Source organism: Pseudopipra pipra, chromosome 2 (assembly GCF_036250125.1).
Source record: "Pseudopipra pipra isolate bDixPip1 chromosome 2, bDixPip1.hap1, whole genome shotgun sequence".
Taxonomy (NCBI): domain Eukaryota; kingdom Metazoa; phylum Chordata; class Aves; order Passeriformes; family Pipridae; genus Pseudopipra; species Pseudopipra pipra.
Window position 1 is genome coordinate 91114690 of NC_087550.1, and position 21357 is coordinate 91136046.

Here is a 21357-nt window from a genome sequence, read left to right on the forward strand (position 1 = left end):
ATTAAATCATATCTCCTCTTTAAAGTTGTTATGACTAAGGGTCATAAGAGCTGCCCGAGCATTTGAGAAATGTTGAATAGCTAAACCCTAAATTTTTACACAAAATATCTTACGTTTTCCTGGTGTTTGTAAGATTTCCTGGATGAGTTATATTTCACCAAAAAGAATCTCAATCAGAAAACTCATCAGTCCTAAGCTTTCTATGATGTACCAGAAACTGTTTCCGGTACCATAATCCTGAAATCTTGCATTTCATAAATTTCTTGTGACATATATATAAATTTCCAAAGAACATATCGTGACAAATCACTGAAACACAACCTTTTCCCCCCTTGGTCTGAGGTCCTCTAACTGTTCTGTAATAAATGGGATAGTTTATGAAATGCTAACTATGTCATGTTTGAAATTAGAGAAAAAGATGAGGAATATGTAAATGAAAATATAGGAATTCTTACATAAAAGTACAAAGAGTAGGTAGAATAACAAAAAAAAGTTAAGAGAGGTTACAGCATTCATTATAATGCTGTAACTTTCTGGAGTGGGCAAAAAAATTAATTATCTAGCTATTTTCTGGCCTCGTAGATTTAAGTCCTTTTGTGACTCTTTGTGTTATGTATTAGAAGTAATATGGGAACATTGTAAACATAATAAGTGCATTATCCCAACTTCAGCCTCTTGGTAATTTTTCTAAATATGCATTTCATAATTTTGCCAGATCTATAGAAGTTTTTATGTTAGACCATTGTAGCATTAATGGTGTTGCACCCTGAAATCAAGAGCGCGGGAGTTACGCCATTAATAATAGTACAATGCAAATTAATTGAGGTGAAGAAATGTCTTAATAGATTTGTGATAGTTAATGCAAGAATTGGCACAGTGCCTGGATTTCCTCTTTTGAGCAACAGTGATAATAGGTCTGCTTTTCTCTTTTTGTTCTCTATATTTAGTCAGGTGCTGTAGCATTCTGTCACTTGAGGCATTAATAGATCCCACAAAGTCATCTGCAGTCTTTGTAGTGGTAAAAAGCTCAAGGATTTCAGTAATACAGGTTATATGAAAGATCATCTTTTCAAGGAATTACAAGTCAGTAGCATCCTTGTGTGAATAATGTTAACAGCAAATGCCATTAAACAGTATTACAATACAACTGCATTATTATCTCAGAGCTCTTGCCATTTATCAAGCTCAAAGATCCTTAGGAATTACTCACATTATTTTCTTTAAAGGTATGGGGTTTTTTCCCCAGGCTAGCTTTATCTGGACAGTTGAGTTTGATCAAATGGGCAGAGTTTTCTCCCTCACAAAATATTATTCATGTGTATTTTATTCTTGCACATTCTACAGCGTAAGGAAAGGAAAGTGCGGATGTTTTATTTTTCCTTATGCAATTCCATTAGTTTTTCCCAGTTTTTGGCTTATGATGCTTCTCTGTGACTCTATCATTGCATTCCCTCTGGAAAAATGTTCTTTGTGAAGCCAGTGTCAGTTTTTTACACTTTGAGAAGTGGGCTCCCAAATGTGGAATTACAGAGATTAGCATTGTGATCACTGTGTAGCACAAAAGACACAATGTGATTAAAATCCTCCACTGAGGGGCCCAGAGAACTCATGTCAACCAATCTAATGAAAATTAGTAAAACTTTTAAAAGAGATCTCTTCGGTCTGCACTGTCTCCCACTTACATGCAGAAATCCTGCCCAAGGACAAGAAGAGTCCCAGAAGATTGTTTCAAGAAGTTTTCAGCTTGGTTTTACAGAGACTCTCATATCACTGCCAGTCTTCTTTCATTGAAAGCTGTACCTGAACAAAGTTCAGCAGCTCTTTATGGAATGTAGCTAGTACATGGAAAACAATAGAAAGAACTGTATGCAGAGCACGAAGACTTAAATATATGGTGTAATACCCGTCTGACTGTGCGGTTTTTGCTCAGTGCAGCAGACTGTGTGTTAAAATGGGCAAAGGGCCAGTGGTCACACTGTCTCATGGGGTTCTGGAGTAGATGGACTTGCTACATGAATTGATATTCCTAAAGTGTTGTGAGGTTTTTTGAGTGTTTTTTTTTCTTTTTTTTTTTTTTTTTTTGGTCAGGGATTTTTTTTTTTTAAACTTGAGAATACTGAGGAAAAAGTAGCGCTGAAAAAAATTTATTGTGTCCTTTCACGTTGTTACTCCACCTGTACTTTGACTTCGTCTTTGACAAAAAAAAGGCAAGAAAAAATATTCAGGGAAAATTTTAAGACTAGCCCATATGAGGCAGAAGTTGGCCTTACCAGTATGTCTCGTCCTCCAACCTGTGGTTCACATACTAATGCTTAATTGCTCATAAACTGCTATTTTTGACTAGTGACCAAAATGTGAGTCCAGGTAGTGGAATTACCCAACTATTTCCCTTTACAGCAACTTTTGTTTTGTTTCTTTTGAAAAGTGCCACATGATTTCTGACTTCTAGATTTCACAGGAGAACCAAATCACCTTTTTTTTATCCCATCCCCTGACCTTTATGAGTCTTGTGAACTTGTAGAGGAAGGGGACAGTCAAGGTTATGCAGTAAAGAGCTGTCTGGTCCTCTTTCTTACTCCTCTTCCAAACTTCAACTTCAAAGTACCAAATTTAGTGGAGGAAAAGTGATTCTGTCTCTTATTTAAGAAGTAATGCCCCAGAGCAAAATTATGACTCGATTATAAACCCAAGGAAACTAATTTTTAGTTCTGAACTATGAGATTTTGACTCTATGTTATTTTTTAAAGATTTGGATATAAACAACAGTGTTGGTTTTGAAATCTTCTGTGCCCACAAAGGAAGTCTTAGAGAAAAAGGAAAGAAGAGGTGTAAATTTTTATGACTTCTGATTCCTTCACCCTTTTTTTATGTCTCTTCTATTTGGAAAATTAAGAAGTATCTGTAAAAACAATTATGGCATCATTGTTCATTAAAGTAGTCAGGGAAGGACAATAAAGTAGAAGGATTGCTCCTGTGAATCTTTCTAGTTTTCCATCTCATTTGGAAGTGACTGTTTGGAGAAAGACAGCAGATTAGGGCAGAACGCTCCATGATTTAAACTGAAATCTTTTTCACGTAATACAGAAAGTAGGATGGAAGTGTAATTATTGTTCCGTCGTTCCTTGATATGCTTCATATGCTATTTATAGAGAAACTCAATTTTCCAAAACTTTATCTTTGATGGCACTGAAATTAGGATTTATGTTGAGAAAACTGATAAAGCAATTATAGACCATTAAATCTTAGCTTCTTAAAACCATAAATAAAACCAGATCTGTAGTCATAGGCCTTCTTTTAGGAGTAAAGTTCAAAATCTTTCTAGTTATTTAATTAAACAAATAAGTCCTAAGAAATGTGATTTAGTATGTATTAGTTACCAGTTCTTTGAAGATCTGATTATTTCCAAATCTTCTTGGCTTCTAATATGATCAGATTTATCAGAATTCTGTAGGTGAGGTGATATCTGGAACAGCTTTTATGAAAATTATTAATAAAAAAGCCATGGAATACTTGGACAAAAAAAAGACAAGAAATCATATTTCACTGTTTCTCAGTAAGTTAATAATTCTGTTGAATATGTAATTTATGTAGGATCAGATTGCAATGTGTAGATGATATTACATAAATAAATAATCTTAGCATATCAACTCTTTTTGTTTAAAAATTTGCTGATAATATTTGTAACCACTCTCAACTTTCACAGCCCATGTCCCATGGGCTTTCCCACCTTTACTCTGACACCATTCTATTTCACAGATAGATCTCCTCCTTCCTTCTTTCAGTGATTTCCATAATTTTTTCCTTTGATTGTTTGAAAATTATATGAACATACACAGATTTTCCAGTGCTTTGTAAATCTGATACTACTATTCCTACTGTACAGAAGGAAAGCACATGGTACTGAGGAGTTAACTGTGAGAATTCAAGGCATTTTAAGAATCTATCTACCCCGAATTTTTTTCTCTATGTTTTCTCTGTAATCAGAGAAAGAAAATCACATCCAAGGAGGTTATTCTGAAAACTAGAAGCTTTTGCAAGCTGCTGACATGAGTCCCACTAAAAGAAGCAAATTGTTTTATAACAAAACAAGGAAGCACTTTGACCTTGAGAAGAGGATACAATGTATCAATATTTTTTTTTTTTAAATAGTACCAATTTAAAATTATTTTCAAAACAATGGTATGATAGTTAAATTATTATACCATTTTGCCATTGTTATTTAATGCCAGGTCATAATATCGAGTACAAACATAGCATAACTTTGCAAACAAAATGTGTAACATTTTGACATTGACTTTTGGCATTCATACTTTTATAAACAGCGATTTTCAGATGCCAGCATTTCATGTTTCAAACAGTTCTATCCTTATATTTTGGTTCAAAGATATTACAGTGAAGCAAGTGCTGATTATTCCTATGGGCTGACTTCTTTTTTTTCTTCATTTTATTTTAATGAGAAGCCTGCTTGAATAAAAAGCTGCTTTCATTAGCTAGGAGGAAGATTTACTAGTGTGCTTAATTTTCAAAGAGCCAACATAATCTTGTACTCTTTCATAACAATTAGGGTTTGCCCAGGTGGTTAAATGATTGTTATGTAGCTATCATGAAGACACTACAAATATAGCATTGACTTTTGGGGTTCACTGTTCAACTGTAAGAAGATTTCAGTTTTGTGCACTATATTTAGACCAGTTTTTATTAAAGGTGTCTGTCCCAAGGGAATAAAATTCAATATTTTCTGTAACACTGGAGAAAAATGTCAAATCCTGAGAAATAAAGGAGAGAGCTAACATTTTCTTTATTTTGTGTATAGCTTCAAGGTTTGTAAGTTCACCATCTCAGCTTTTAAGAGTGTAAAGGTGTGGTGAGTCAATCCATTGTAAATACCATTCGAAGTATCTAGAGACTTCAGCTGTTGTGCTTGCATAGACACATGTCTAACTCATAAATGACAGTTATGTTCACTCTGGGTTGTTCTCAGTATTTCTGATTAAAAAGTGTCGGCCGACTGTTGAAGCACATGTCATCAGTAGTAGTGTTCATTTTTTGAGGTCTGATCATGCTGGAAGGGAAACAGGCATGAAAAAACATTATGATCTTGTTTCCCCTGTGCTTTCAGAAGTTTAAATCTTTACTTAATTGTATTTGCAGAGAAACAGTTATGCGACTTTGGTGTAAATTGAGCACTGTAAAAATTCATTGTAAATCAAGTTAATGGCTGGTCAGAAAACAGGAATTAATTGAGTTTGTCATTTTTCGTTCTTTATATAAACTAGGGAGGAAATAAGCCTGTCATAGTGTTTAATAACAATCTAATAGAAATTTAGGATCTTATGCATTAATCTCTGGGTGCTTTATGTCCGTAAAAAATAGGCTGTAGTTTCATGAGTCTTTCAGTTTACAGCAAATGGTGTACATCAATACTAAGCACTCATGACAGTTCAGGGTATGAGTTAGGAAAGGTTTTTCCTGACAGGAAAAAGTATAAGATTTTTTTGTTTGCTCACCAGTTATAAAACTGGAAAGGTTAAATGTACAGAAGTGTGTTTTGCAGGGTAAAGAGTGTGGTTTTGTGTACTTACATTTTAGCATGGAGAACTGAGCCACACTCACTCTCCTGTAGTTTAACTCCACTTCAGAGACCAACTTGTGACCTCAGGCAAAATCCCTGCTGGAAGGCTTGGAGCAAAATTAATTGTCCTACATGTAGCAGCACCGTGGCATTGTCCCCTAGAGAAACACTTCTGAGGGTATATCTGCAAAGGGACGCTGCTGTGCAGCAAAAATATAACAAATGTGCAATGCCCAAGGGCTTCCTTCCTTCCATACATTTGATATCACATTAACTGTACCATTGTGTGAGAGTCCACAGGCCAGTCCCCAGCCAATGTTATCCGGGTGGGAGGTTAAAGCAGAGGGTGGGAAGCCAAAGCAGACAGCCTTGGTTCACTGCACTTAAAACAAAACTTCAGTCACAATTGTAGGATCACAGAATGGTTTGGTTTGTAAAAGACATTAAAGACCATCTAGTTCCAGCCCCCCTGCCGTGGACAGGGACACCTTCCACTAGACCAGATTACTCAAAGCCCCATCCAAGAAGGCCTTGAACACTTTCAGGAATGGGGCATCCACAACTTCTTTGGGCAACCTGTTCCAGTGCCTGATGACCCTCACAGTAAAGAATTTCTTCCTAATATCCAATCTAAACCTGCCTTCTTTCAGTTTGAAGTCATTCCCCTTGTCCTATCACTACATGCCCTTGTAAAAAGTCCCTCTCCAGCTTTCCTGTAGGTCACCTTTAGTTACTGGGAGGTGCTATGAGGTCTCCCATGAGCCAAAATGTAATTCTGCTTTTTCCTGGTGGTGCAGAGTTAACAAGGATGTTTGTTTTTACTTTGTCAATCCTTGTTCCATCTTACCATTAGTCCCGTGTGACTTAAAACTCCAAGGTTTGGGCACAAACATTTGTAATATCTATTGCTATTCATTGGTTCCATGATTTAGCCCCACTTCCACTGCTGAAAATTCTGTAAGCTCAAGATACAATGCCTGAGGCAGCATAGTTTGGCAGTAACAGAGGGAAATAATTTTACTTGAGAAGTTGTCATGTAGTGAAGAACAATGGCATGACAAATCCATATGCTGCAGAGATATGAAATGGATGCAAATGATTATGTGCTTATGGAATGAAAATCAAAAGTGTATAAAAGAAAAAAGGTAAATATGTAAAATCTAGAACTAACATTGTTTCAAAATTTCTAATCCAGTATTTCATTAGTTTGTAATCCTACTGACTAGGTAGATTTTTTTTTGCTATCTCAGTTGAATCTTGCACATCTGCATGAGAAGCTCTGCATAAACACAAATTGAAGGTTTATAGCCAGAGTTGTCATGCTTATATTATCTTAATAACAGAAATGTATTAAGCAATGTAAATTTATGAGATTGATCATACTTTTTTTACCACAACTAAAATAAGTTAAAATTTGGATTCCCTGGTTTCTTGGCACTAAAGCTGTTTCATCCAAAAACAAAAGGTGAAAAAAACCCAGTTTATCGGTCTTACATCTCCAGTGTTTTTCGATGTTTTTCAATTTTCAATGTTTTGAGCTTACCTGGACTAAGGATAAGGTGCTCTAACCTGCTTTTAATAGAAATTAATTTGGTCATGATTACTCATATTGTAATATTTTTATAATTCTTAGATTTTTATAATTTATTATAGGTATCAAATGTATTATTATATTTATTATTAATAATATTTTTTAATGGTGAATATTATACCCTGCTAGACATTAGACTGAAATGTCATGTATGCTTCCTTCATGAAACCTGCATTTAATTTCTGTGGAGGCAAACCTAGGTGTAATATGAATCTATCAGATTAAATACAACATTTTGGAAGTGTTGCAAGGTTATGTTGAAACTTAACATTTATGTGAAGTGAGCAGGTCACTCTTTCAAAGCATACAAAATCTAGAAGCAGAACAATTTTTTTTGTTTTATTTGTGTGGAGTCTGCATGCAAGAGCATGCATGAAGTTAACTGCATATGCAATGCCTACATGTTCCTACATGGTCAGGAATGTTCCTTGGCCTTGAGGCAAGCAGTACAATCTGCCGATGTCCATACTACACAGTGTTTGGCCTTGAGCATTCTCTGGATGTTACATGACCCTATGGCCCTCAAACATAGTAGTTCATATTTTCTTTATTTACCCAAATTAAAGTGTCTAAAATGAGATGAGAGTTGACTTTGAACTCAATAGAGTTGTGAGTTCTTCTAGTGTGGAGCCAAAAGTTGATACGCTGCACCCTGATCTATACAGCAGAGGTGTGGGTGAGTGCAAGCCTGTGGCACAAGTTGGAGGACTGTGTAGAAAGGATGGAGCCAAACCTGGAGCAGCCTTGTCCATGCCACCTACTGGGAGTTGTCACTGATGCTTTTGGGCATCTGCTTAGGGAGCACTGGGGCGAATCTGCACAGGGGATCCAAGCACGCTGACAGTTAAGCAGGGTGGATGATCAGGGTCAAGATCTTTATCTCACATTGTGGAGTGGTTTTGTGTAGTAGTATGGACATAGCCATTCATGTTTTTAAAGATATGCACCCATACCATGTCTTTTTCCTTTCCAAGGAGAATTAGCTTTAAACTGTATGTGTTTATGTGCATACTAAAAAAATTGGAGTTTTCTTTTCTTCTTTAAAGGCAGCTTGTTCTACGAGAAGGTGCTACGTGGGCACATGAATGTCTAAGTTTTTGCTTTCTTCCTTGGCTTCAGACAGTTTTGGATACTATTTTAAATAGACCAGGTTGGGAAATAGATTTTCTGGTCTTTTTCCAGTTTGAGGTTTTTGATGGAGAGATTTCTTGTCTTCAATAAGGGGGGCACACACGCACACAAATCTTAACCTCACTATTTTTCACTGATCAGCAATTCATCACTATTTTATTTTTACATAATCCTCCACTGGAACATTTAGATGTTAAAAATAAAATAATCTCCTCTTGACCCTGAAACCATTCAGAGTCCTAGTACCCTTGCACAGCAGTAGCTTAGGCAAAGCAACGTGGAGCAAAAGGGCCTGCAAATCCTTGGAGCTGGTGACCTAAAATGCCTGTGAGATCCAGCGTCCTAAATAAAATAGCTCTGTGAGGTAAGTAGGCACCAAAAGACCTGGCCTTTTCAGTCCTATCAGGCATATTGTCAAGGAACAAAAGAGAAGCCCAGGGAAACATGGGTACTACCAGAAATGTCTCAAATTTGAATGTTCCCACAGGATGTTTTCATTTTTGTGGATCAGTTTCCCAGTGCAAAAAATGTCATACTAGGAATGATTTTGACCTTAGCTGATGTGTAAGTTGCCTCTTTGCCAATAAAAGAGTTCTGTTGCAGTGCAGCTGGCTTATACAATGCTAAGTGTTTCTGTGTTTCTACCTCTTCCCACCTTGTCCATCTTCACACCTTGCTTAGTATGCACATGCGGTATTATAATAAATGTGCAGCTCTCACATTCACATAATAGTTCATTTCTCTTGGGTTTAAGAAGGGTAAAGGTGCAAATACTGGTATTCAGCTCAGTGAGCCTTATCGGTATGGTAAAGAAGTGTTGAAAACACACTAATTTTGATGTTCTAATTATGTGTTCTCTTATGTTCATGCATTCAATCCAAATCTGTATTATTACAAGTTTTTTTGTGAGGTTTATAGGTCTATACGTGTCTTTTTTTCTTTATTAAAATAAACAGACAGGATATTTTATGGAATTCTCCCCTTTATTAAATTGTTGCTGCATTGCACACTACTTGTCTTTGTCTCATGGTGAATCAGTGGAAATAGGCTTGTGTTTACTGTAGTAGATTAAAACTGGCATCATATTTCAATTTACAAGTATCTTACTATGCAGCTGGCTCTACTTATTTCGGTGGGCCTGATGGTAAATTGAGAGCCACTGCAACAAATGAAAAATGGCAGAAATAGGGCCAATAATATTTTAAACACAGACTTATATTTCAGGCAGCATTTTATTAACTGGAGTCAATAAAAATTGATTGCCAATACTTTGAGTGTGTTTAATTACTAGCCCTGATAGAATATAATCCTACACCACTCAATACTCAGTGTAACTCAGTCAGATTAAACACTGGGGAATCAGCTGGCTAAATATTAATCCTTTTTGTTGTTGTTGTTTTAAAGGCATGGCAGGGGAATAAGGTGGGAAGGTAAGGCTGGAGAGGGAGGAAGGGAGGGGTCTGTGGTCAAAGCCACTGCCTTGAATACAGCAGAGAATCAGAGCAGTTTGTGGGGGCCAGGTGGCTGCACCTGGGTAAGTCTGGGGAAAACACACTGCACTCCAACGGAATTCCAGCAGAACGAGACCTGTCCTTGTGAAGCATGGAGAGTAGAGGCTTCAGAGGCTTTTAAAAATTAAGTACTAACATATGGCTCTTCAAAACATCTGCTCTTGCTGGAAGAAAAAAGCTACTGTTCAGGCACTTTCCAGTTTACATCTGACACTTGTTTTACAGGGAGCCTCCTTTGCTGAAGGACTGTTTGTCCAAACCTTCTCAGGAGAAATGACGCCCATCTATCACACCACAAAGAGAGTTTTATATTTCTTCTTATTTGGCACATGTTTCATTTGAATTTCACTTCACTAGTAATGGAGTTAGATGAACTCTCCAGCTGCTTAATTATAGAGACCTTCAACTTAAAAAGCTCAGGAATCCTTACGTAGTAAATCAATATCCCTCTGGACAGGTAAAGGATAGAAAATAAAAAGATAAGGTTTAAGTAGCCAATGTTTCCTTCAGAGAAATATGTATAAGATATATTACTCTATTTCTCATGTTATTTTTGAGATGATGATGCTCAGTCCATTGACTCTCCAACTTTTCTATTTCATGCAGTTTTCATTGACCACTGACCCGTTTTTGGTCTTAATTCTTTCTTCCTTTGTTATTTCAAGATATAAAACTAAAAATAATGAACATTCACTCTTAATTTATACTATTGAGAGGCCTGAGGCTTCACTTTTCTGTTTGTTAAGCATCTTTTTTCCCCTATGGTTTTTCTTTTAAAATGTCTACACCATATGAATCTTAAAACAATGAACAACTGTCTCTGGCTTGAGGTAGTCATCTGGGCTTACAGTGAATGGGTGATTATTTGACTTTTTAGTAGTACAACTGACATCTGCTAAGCAGCTAAATTAATCACACGTGAGTATGTGCTGTAGGGTTGCCTTAGGGTATATTCCAAACCTTCTGTTGTACTTAACAGTGGTAATCTGAATTCAGATGAGAGCTCTGTCAACTAAACAGCTTCTCAAGTAATAAAAAGCGTGTAAGGTGTTTACTAAGGGGATCTCAGTAGTATTGGACTGTTTTATTTCTAGTCACATACAAATAAAGAATTTGTTCCTAATATCTAATCTCAAACTGCCCTCTTTCAGTTTAAAACCATTTAAAACCTTTTCCTGTCACTATCTGGCCATATAAAAAGTCCCTCTCCCTCCCTTTTATAAGCCTCTCTAAGGTCCTGAAAGGCCACAATGAGTTCTCCCCAGAGCCTTCTCTTTTCTGGGCTGAACAACCCAAAGCCTGTCTTCAAAGGAGTTGTGCTGTTGCCCTCTGGTCATCTACATGGTCCTCCTCTGGACATGCTCTAACAGGTCCACATCTTTCTTGTGTTGAATACTCCAGAGCTGATGCAGTACTCTAGGTGGGCTCTCATGAGGGCAAAGTAGAGGGACGGGTTCACCTCCCTTGACTTGCTGCCCACTCCTCTTTTGATGCAGCCCAGGATGCGTTTGAACCTTTTGGGCTGTGAGCATGCACTGTTGGCTCACATCCAGCTTTTTATCCAGCAGAACCCTGAAGACCTTTTCTGCAGGGATGCTGTCAATGAAATCTTCTCCCAGTCTGTAGTCATATCTGAGATTGCCTCAACCCAGCACCTTGCACTTGGACTTGTTGAAATTCATGAACTTCCAAAACTTAGCGTTTGGATAATGCTGTCAGTCACAAGGCAGAAAAGGGACAACACTGCAGTGTTTCAGAAGGGCGTAATATGAATTTTATTTGATAACATAACACTCCACTTGAAACTGTCCCAAACATGTAAAAATAAATTTCTATTTAGCTAAGATCTTGCTACTTATATCTGGCCTATTAAAGATTAAATATAAACAAAGTGTGAATAAAGGCAACCTGCGCAGAAGGAGAAAAGGACAAAATTAATAAATATTCTGAGCCTAAACTAAAAAAAAAAATTGAGCTAAGCATCCCATAGATGCTTTCGCTGCCTGACAAACACTGAAGTATGTGCATTTTTTATTCCCATTGGCAGTCCCATTGAATGTACTTAAAGGTTGGTTATACATCTCTAAAACACTGCATACAAGTCATTGCCTTGCACAGAAAATAGAATTAGTATTGCCACTATTTACCTGTTGTATCTGTCCCCGATTAAACACCAGTAGCATTCTGCTCTGCTCTGATGCCTTCAGCATTGAGCTGAGCATTTAAAAACACCTATCTCTGGGAAAGTTCACTCAACTAATTCACTTATTTTCCTCTGTTGTTATGGCTTGCAAGAGCTCACTAGAAGTCTTTAAAGGCCTTACCTGATACTGTTCTCTCTCTCACTTCCTGAGCAACTTCAGGATATTAGTTCAGTCTAAATGACAGGTTGAAAGAACTGACTCTCACATTGTTCAAGTGTGGCTGTTCTGCATCGATCTTTAAGATCTTTCTGAAAAAAATTTGTAACTGTGGTTGGCAGTCTGGCCTTGGCCTTTTATTAATTGCAGGCTACTCCTGGGAGTAATTTCTTTTTGTATGTTTTCTTTCACTATTCTGTAGTGAAAAAGCTTTTCTACCCTGCTCGTGCTTCCATGCTCCAGGATGGTCAAGGCTCAGTAGGTGCTTAGTCATGTCAGCCTGGCACATTTTGGATTTTCTCAATATAAAATTAAATGAATTTGCTTTGGGCTCCATTGCTTGCCGAATAAGTTCAGGATGTTAATTCAGTCTAAATGTCAAGTGAAAAGAAATATGACTCCAGCCTGCTGAATCATCTTGTTAACTCAGTCTTCTTTTTACTTTGACCTTTCCTCATCAAAGTACAGGTATTGCGTGAATAGTTTCAGTCTTTCCAGAAGAATGGTAGAATTTTATAAAACTTCATCATCTTTTTCTCTCTGAAGTTATAAATTCACACTGGACAGGCTTCATACTGGCTCTAACTATATCAATCCCTACTTACTCACTGCACTGTGAAAAATACTGCTGTCACAAAACTCAGGAATGAAAGTATTGCTCAAAAGTGAGCTGAATTTCCAATATCTATATTTAACAAATATCGACTTGAAGAGGGTTGGGCTTGTTAGTGAATTATTGCTAGAATAGTTTGTATCTTGATATTAATTGTCCCTGACATGTGTTGGCCCTGTTGAAATTGGAATTAGAAGGAATCCTAGAGAATTATTTAAAATATCTCTGTTGTTTTTTTCTGGCTGTAATTGTCAAAAAAGCATATATAGAGCAAAATTATGCTGTGAAAGAATATTATCCTAGACCTAACCTCTTCCTTGAAAAATAAAGGTCACATTTGGAAGTAATATTAATTTGCAGATTGAGAGAGTAAAACAAGGATCTAACCACTTGTCATGTGCATGGATGCAGAATTTCCATCCTCAGTGTGTGACATCTCCAAAAGCTTTGTTTCAGCTACAGTAAGTATCCATGGAGATCATCAGCTGTGATGTGAGTGCAGTTGATTAGGAAAGGAAGGGACAATGGCCAATAACAATTGTCTGAAGCAGAAAACCTTGGAACAAGGGGAGTGAGTTGCTTAGTCAGTGGTGTCAGAGACCAGGGGTGGGGTGGGCAACACTGGCCGTGGTTCTGCTGGAGGAAAAGAGCAGACTTTGCAAAGTCTATGAGAGCAGTAAGTGATAATAGTACCTGAGGTACTGTTACATGTGCAGAGAAAAGTAACTCTATCATTCATCATACATATATATACATCTATGATGGAGGGTTCTCAGTTATCACTCTTCAGAAGAGATCACAGAGTTGGTTTGAGTCATTTAATGAAAAATTCTGTTCAGGAAAATCAAAATAAAAAGATGTTAGAAATTACTAGGAAGGGGATTGAGAGAGGCATTCCAAAAGCAGGGCATCAGCTCTGAATTTCCGTATATGCCTCCATAAGTGAGCAAGAGCTGACTGTATCACCCTGAATCCTTCCTTCCCCTACCCTTTTCCTTTTCTTTTCTTCTCTTCCTCCCCCTCTGTTTTTCTCTCCTCTTCCATCCTCTCCTGTCCTTTTCTCTCCTCATTCCAGTTAGTCAACAAGAAGCTTGCTGATAACAATTGTTTTCATCTAAATTAAAGCACACATTAAGTTATAGCTACCTGATCATGTTTGCTGAACCATTCTAATCTTTAACTCCTGTATTAGATAACTCTTAGATTGCTCCTGAACAAAATCTGCACCTGTATGAACTGATACCTTCTTGGACACAATCAGTGTCCAAGCAGAACCCTGAAGTCCTTTTCTTCAGGGATGCTGTCAATGAAATCTTCTTCCAGTCTGTAGTGATATCTGAGATTGCCTCAACCCAGCACCTTGCACTTGGACTTGTTGAAATTCATGAACTTCCAAAACTTAGCATTTGGATAATGCTGTCAGTCACAAGATGTGATTCTTGGGGCTGTCCTGTGCAGGGGCAGGAGTTGGAATTTGATGATCCTTGTGAGTCCCTTCCAACTCAGAGTATTCTATTCTATTCTATTCTATTCTATTCTATTCTATTCTATTCTATTCTATTCTATTCTATTCTATTCTATCCTATCCTATCCTATCCTATCCTATCCTATCCTATCCTATCCTATCCTATCCTATCCTATCATATCATTTCACACAGGTTTTTCTGGGCCCACTTTTCAAGTTTGTCTGGGTCCCTCTGAATGGCATCGCATCCTTCCATTTTGTCAACGGCACCACTCAGCTTTGTGCCATCTTCAAACTTGCTGGGCATGCACTTGATCTCATTGTCTGTGTCATCGTTGAAGTTATTGAAAAGCACATGTCCCAAGACAGAGCCCAGAGGGACACCACTCAACCTCCACCTAGACATAGAGCCATTGACCACAATTCTCTGGCTGAGCCCACCCAGCCAGCTCCTTATCCACTGAATAGTTTGCCCATTAAATCCATGTCTCTGCAATTTGGAGATAGGAATGTGATCATATACAATATGCATGCTTAAATCAGCTGCCAGGGTTAATGGCTCTTCAGTGTTACAGTGATGCTGTTTCACCTTATTTTCTGGCTGTGTATTTCCCATACCAGAAAGAGCAGGTCCAGCTGCTGTGGGCAGCCGCTCGTTTCTCTCCATCCCAGCTACTGTAGGAATAGGCACACTTTGCCTGTACTCCAGGCTGGTGAGATGCAAGGCAGCTGCAGACCTCCCATGTCTGTGTTGGCCCAGTGCTGGGCTCAGGGCACGGGCTGACTCATGGGCAGGCTGAGCTTGTTACCCACAGCTGAGTGCAGTGCATGTTCAGCTCTTACACTGGAATTGGCTTGGGCCAACTCTGTGCATGGGAAGCCCACACTGATGCTTTTGTAACTATTGTCCTTGCTGGACAGGTCTGTAGCTTCCCACTTGGGGAAGATAGGAGTATTTAATGTACTTTTCTTTCTAAAACCAAACTGTTACTGCAAACCAAATGATAGCTATGCGTATACACCTTTAATCTTCCCATGCACACTGGTTCTAGAAAACACACAGTGAGTAAAAAAGATCAGGATAAAACATGAGTTGTCAATGATGCAAGTGACACCATGAGCTCCTTGTTTAGTGTATGGGAATATATTCACTATGTTAGACAAATTGCTGCTAAAAGCCCCTTAGATAGTGCAGTGGAAAAAATCCTGCATGTAAGAGGATTATAGTGTTCCTTAAGTTCACAATAGGACTTTGTGGATTTTAGCAGCAATGGCAATTATGCTTCAAGGACAGTTTATAAAGCCATGAATTTTGTATTTAAAGCATCACTTCACCTTGAGGCATTAAGACATCTATTTCCCATTTCAGTAACAAAAATTCCCAATAAAGTCAGTCCTCAGCTGATAAAATATCCTTCCTATGAACTTCAAATCCTAAACTTAACAGTGACATTAAAATAATTAGCTATATGGCCTCTTGTGTGGTTTTATGGCTTCCACCTGCTGTATTTGTTGCTATTAACTCATGTGGCTCCAACTGAACAAAATGCTCATGTGCATATATGTGTAAATGCTTTGTAAAGTCAAGGCCCATTGGATTCTAAGGTGACCCAAAACAGATGTTTCTGTTCAGTCTCTGTTTCCACAGAGACAATACATCTCTTCAGTGTTCACTTATTTGAATTTAGCCACCTAAATACTGATAAAGGAGGCATTTATTTTTAAACCAGTGAGCCCTCTTTTTCCATGATTGTCTGTTTTAAACAATAATGTATTTTATCCATTTTACTGTTAATCCATAAAAGTTCTGGGGTAGCTCACACTGAAAAGTGGATTACTTGAAGTGTCTGTTTCCTACAGCCTTCATGCTTTGGAGGGTTTTTTCCCCGCCTTTTCCCCTTGCTTTTCCTTGAGAACAGAACCCGTAGAGATGGGAGAGAAGAAACCTCATAACTGACATTACAATCACTGCTTAGTTTGACTGTAAGGTTTAGTAGAGAGTTATTCATACAAATAAACGGAGACCATTTCTGAATTTCTTTTGTTAGGAACATAACAGAGAACAGTCTTACTTGTCTGGTTCTTCTGAAGGAAGAAGACTGATCTTTTTCCAGTTTTTTTCCTATACTGCAGCTTTTGCCTAGAAAGTCTAGATCCCTTCTGTTCATTTCAAGAAGCTATAGTAGACTAAATGTTCAAAGATTGGCAGACTGCCTTCAGATGATTATAAATATTTCATTTGTTTCTGGTTTTGGTAGTACTGTTGAATGCTTGATTATGTCAAAACAAGCACTTATAGCTGATACTGAAAGATGCTGGCAACAAACACTGCTACTCATAAATAACCTTCTCTTAACTGTGCAGTTTTGAAGTCTTGAAGTAAATATGGTTATTTGAGTGTAAAAAGACAGATCTAGGAATAATGTATCAACTGTGATGAAAAAAGCACTTTGTGCCCTTATTTCCATATTGCTTGTTTAGAGTTAGCTACAAAAAGGATGTTTACAGCATGCACTATTTAGATGCACAGAGTAAAATAACATGATATTATTTTCCATCTTAATAAATAGTTGAAGAAAGAGAAACTGACTTGAAGGACAAAATCAGACCCCCTGATTTCTAAGATGCTATCACATACATGTCCCCTACTTGAAGTGGCTCTGGATGCTGGATAGTCTCTCCATTTAGTGGTTATATGGATGGGATGCCATGTATTCTTCATAACCTTTTAAAATGTTTACAGCTGAAAATGGGTGCGGGTAAAATATGAAGGGAATTCTTTATGAGAAAAAGCACATAGCTACATTAAGTAAGGAGGAGAGACTAGGGTAAGTGCAGAAAAACCAAAACACAGGGGAATTCAATTAAAACAGGTTAGATCTTCATCACTGAAGCTCATTCTTAATAGCTAATATTAGCCCAACTCCCTTGCCATACATATATTAACCAGCTTGCCCGTGTGTGATAGGAATATGCACAGTTGTACATTTTAATGCCTTACAGAGGTGACTGGATATGTGCCTCTGTCACTGTGGGCCTCACAGTTGTATCTCCATCTCTGTGTACAACCCTCCCTCAAGTTTTTCCTGGCACCTGTGCCTTGTTCCAAGCAGGTGAAATGCCACCAGTATTCCCTTGGCCCTGCAACTGGCCCACTAAATCCAGAAAGAAGTGAGCAGGGGCTGCAGTAAGTCAAACTTTTGGCTCTGGAGCATAGGAAGGGGAAGGCTGTCCCCTTGGGCAGGGCACTGCTCAGGCCTCTTCTCCCATACAAAGCCATGTGGTGGCTAAGAAAAATATTTGAAGCAGTAAATCCCACCCCAGATGCAGGTAGCTACTGCCTTCTTTTTTTCTTGGCTGCACACTACTCTAGTTATCTAAGTAGTGGTGTTTTATGTGTCAGATTGACTGGAAAAAGAAGTGTTGGGTGTGTCCATGAGATGCAGTGTGGCTACAGGGCAAATCCAGACTAGAACTAATTGTGCCAGTCTTACGCTCAGTGCCTGAGATCAGACAAGCTTGACTGTCACTGCCTCCAGCTGAGTTCTGAAAAATCAAAACACTTCTGCTAGTTCCCAGAATGAAAGTAGGGGAGAAACACTGTTTTCTCATTAAAAATCCCTCAACGACCAATCCTCCAGCCTTCTTCTTTTCTTTAAATATAGGGCTTTCCCTACATTTATACTACCAAATTTGGCAGGAGATGATCATTGTCCCAGAGAAAACAGCTGAGTTTACAGCAAAGGCATGTGTTTTCCAGCCATCCTACCTAAGTTCTATCTGATCCCAGTGGGCCAGTACTACTTGTGCCATTTTTAAATCTGGTTTAGATCTCCTATGTATTTTAAAAGTATATATATACATATCCTATATTTTCACATTTAGATTGAGCTGTACAAGCTCAGCTATTCTAAAATATTATTTGAATCTATTTTTTCTCATCGCTATCTGATGCTCTTCTATCAGCTGGATATCCAGGGAGGCATTTCCATTTGACTACTGAAAATACAGTGTAGCAATTGTGTTAAAATGTCCAGTAGTTTTAAAATAAGAAATAGAATTATTTAATGTTAAAATGTCTACTGCTTTTTCACGTGCAGAAGTGTTATCTTTCTTAGGCTACATGAACTTGAGCTGTATTTTGCTGGAGGTCTTCCAGCAGCTATAAACAGAAATTTTTAAAGATAACACCTTCTAAAGGTAGGCTACAAAGCTGCAAAGGCAATGCAGCCTTTCATCAAAAGTGTATGGATAAATATAGTACATGATTTCAAAACTTCCCCTCCTAAGGAAACAATCTAAAGATGTGAAAACAGAAGGATATGTGCCAAAATCGCACCCATAGTCATTCCACTTTTAAACATCTTTCCTTCCTTTTTTAAACTCTTGCAAACTCCTCAAGACAGAGATATTATCTAAACACAGAGCAAAAATGTGTTGCCTGATGCTTCTGTGTGTATTGAAGATCTTTAGCTGTGGATGCCATGGCTAACTGGGGCTTTGCATTCCTTGATTAATATTTAACTTGTAGCATAGCTGCAGCTCACATGGAATCCTGAATTCTTCAGTCAGAGAAATTTCCCATTAGTCATGAAAAATTTAGTTCAAATAAGCAATACAGGATTGACCATTATCTATTATTAATCCTTTTCTCAAGCTAAAGTAATTATGAAATAAACATAGTCCCAAGTCTTTTCATAAAGGATGGATTTTATTTTGCAATTGCCATTTTGCAGAAAACCATTACAAAATTAGACAGGAAAAATACTTCTTTTTTGGGGGGCAGACTGGGTTTGTGTTTGTTTTATTTACTTTTAACAGGAACATTTCCACTGAAACTCTGGATAGAACCAACCATTCTAGAAGCCTAGAGTCACAGTTAACTAAAAAGAAAGAGTGTCACCATATTATTTTGCCTTCATACGTACTTTGCACAGTAACTATATGTGTTTTTAACTCACAGTCTGATACATAACACATACATTATGCAAAAATACCTATACTACTAAGAGGTAGGTAAAGCTCTGACTATTTCCACTGCATTAGCATATGCATGTTATGTGTCAGGCAACAGATGACATTTGACTGGGGTGGTTGGTTCCACCTTTAACTGTGTTCTATTCAGTTACAGAATTGTGCACGTCAGTGTTCTTCTTCATCAGCCTAAACCTATTCATTTTAAACCTTTGTTTTTATTTTTTTTTAGGTAAGGTAAGGTAAGGTTTGTGTGCATTCCATTAGAGGAAGCTGTCTTTTTGCTTATTTATGTTTGTAGTTTTACATGGATTTAGTTCCCTTGGGGCATTGTTTACTCTCAAGTACTGCATTCCAGAGGCAAAGAGACCTTAAAGTGGACATAAATTATACTTGGCTGAGTACAAGACTCTGTCAATATAATTTAAACTTTTGAATAGTGCCTGAAATTCTGCTGGTACATCTGGGTTTGCTAAACACATGCTGGGGGAAAGTTGAGGAATCAACCATAACCTCACGAGACCAAGTGTGCTGAGTCTCCATCTAGAGTCAGTGGACAGAGGCTGCCTCCAAGATGAACCTCCCTGCAGATTTTGCTTTTTTCTTTGTTGGCTGCAAAGATGCTTAGGGAGAACCAGCCTTGCCATTCTGGAGTTAATATTCCTGAATGTTTCCTAAGAACTTTTTAATAATCCCTATAAAAATAAGGCTAAGTACCCAAACGTTATCTATTCCCCACCCAATCTTATGCTGACTTCCATGTCCTTTCGATCAAACTTAATGTCCATCTCACAGACCTACCACATGGGAAGCTTGCTTTTAAATAATGCTTGTGTGTAGTACTGAATGTGCATTCTCTGTAGGGAATGAAGCTTGTTCCTCACTGTTACCACCAATGTGCTCAGCCATACAAACACACTGGAAGAGTGTTTCATAGCTGTCTGCAGAAAAATGTATTCACACCAAAGCTTAAAAATAAAAACTGGCTGTTATTTTAGTGTTTGCTCCAACCTCCACTGGGATTCTGGTTTATACTGCCGTGCAGGGTGGTCTCTGCAGGTCTTCCCCTAGTGCCTAATGGAGATGATGAAAGTCTTCCCACTGCATTCGATCACTTTCAGGTTTGTGTTTGTTCTGCTTCTGGAACAACAGTGTTGATTGTCATTGCTGATCCAAGACCAATAGTCCCAGGTTGTTGATGCAGTCAATCCAACAGCTCAGCTTCTTAAATTCTATCTTTTTTCATCTTCCCCTAGGTTGGAAAAATCCACAAGAATGCTGCCCGCAAAAGAGAATACCACGTACTGTTCATGGTGATCACAACAGTTATTTGTTATCTTGTGTGCTGGATTCCCTATGGAGTTATAGCATTACTTGCAACATTTGGTAAGCCAGGTGTTGTGACTCCAGTTACAAGCATCATACCTTCCATCCTAGCAAAAAGCAGCACGGTTTGCAATCCCATTATCTACATACTTATGAATAAGCAGGTAAGACATATATTACTTTTAAATTGTATTTTCTTCAGGGTCTATCAGGCATTCTTGACCATTGTGACTACCAGTCCTAGAGATGTGTCTTTACAAGAAAGACATTCAAAGCTTGTCCAAGCAATACTACTGGAGTCTTGGAGTGGAAGTGTTTGCAAATAACAACATATTGCTAGATAGGAAGAACAGAAAAATGCTTGCTTATTGAACTTGCTTGTGTTCTTTTGAAGGCACAAGGGGTATTAATTTGCGTGCTTCAGTGTTAGTTGCCAAAGGTATTTACAAGAAGAATACTCAAACATTTGGTGTGGTTGAGAAGTGAGAGAAAAGATAGACAAGAAGATGATGGGATTTCATGAACTTGAAAAAAAATAAAGGAAGATACCATTTGCAAATACCATTTTCATGATAGATCCCCTTGAAAACAAATGATCATTGCAGTTACTGTTTTTGTGGACTTCTGCATTCTTACTGTTAAATTCCCAGTTCAGCTACATGCCAAAATAGATAATGAATTTTGTCTCATGAGGACCAAGGCAAATTCTAAAATGCCTAGATCCAGTTCAGGTCCTTCATTTCTGTAAATGTCATTTTCAGTACTCAAAATGAGCTTCCTAATGCTTCTGTGTTGATAATTCTGACTCTAAAGT

General features: G+C 37.8%; 1 protein-coding gene across 1 annotated transcript in view; it reads left to right on the forward strand.

Annotated features, from left to right (window-relative positions):
- The window catches only part of LOC135410081 (pinopsin-like), a 79592-nt gene that overhangs the window by 32574 nt on the left and 25661 nt on the right, over positions 1-21357 (forward strand). Inside the window, exon 4 of the mRNA XM_064646382.1 lies at positions 20474-20707. Coding sequence (XP_064502452.1) covers positions 20474-20707 — 234 coding nt within the window. The remainder of the gene's footprint in view (positions 1-20473; positions 20708-21357) is intronic.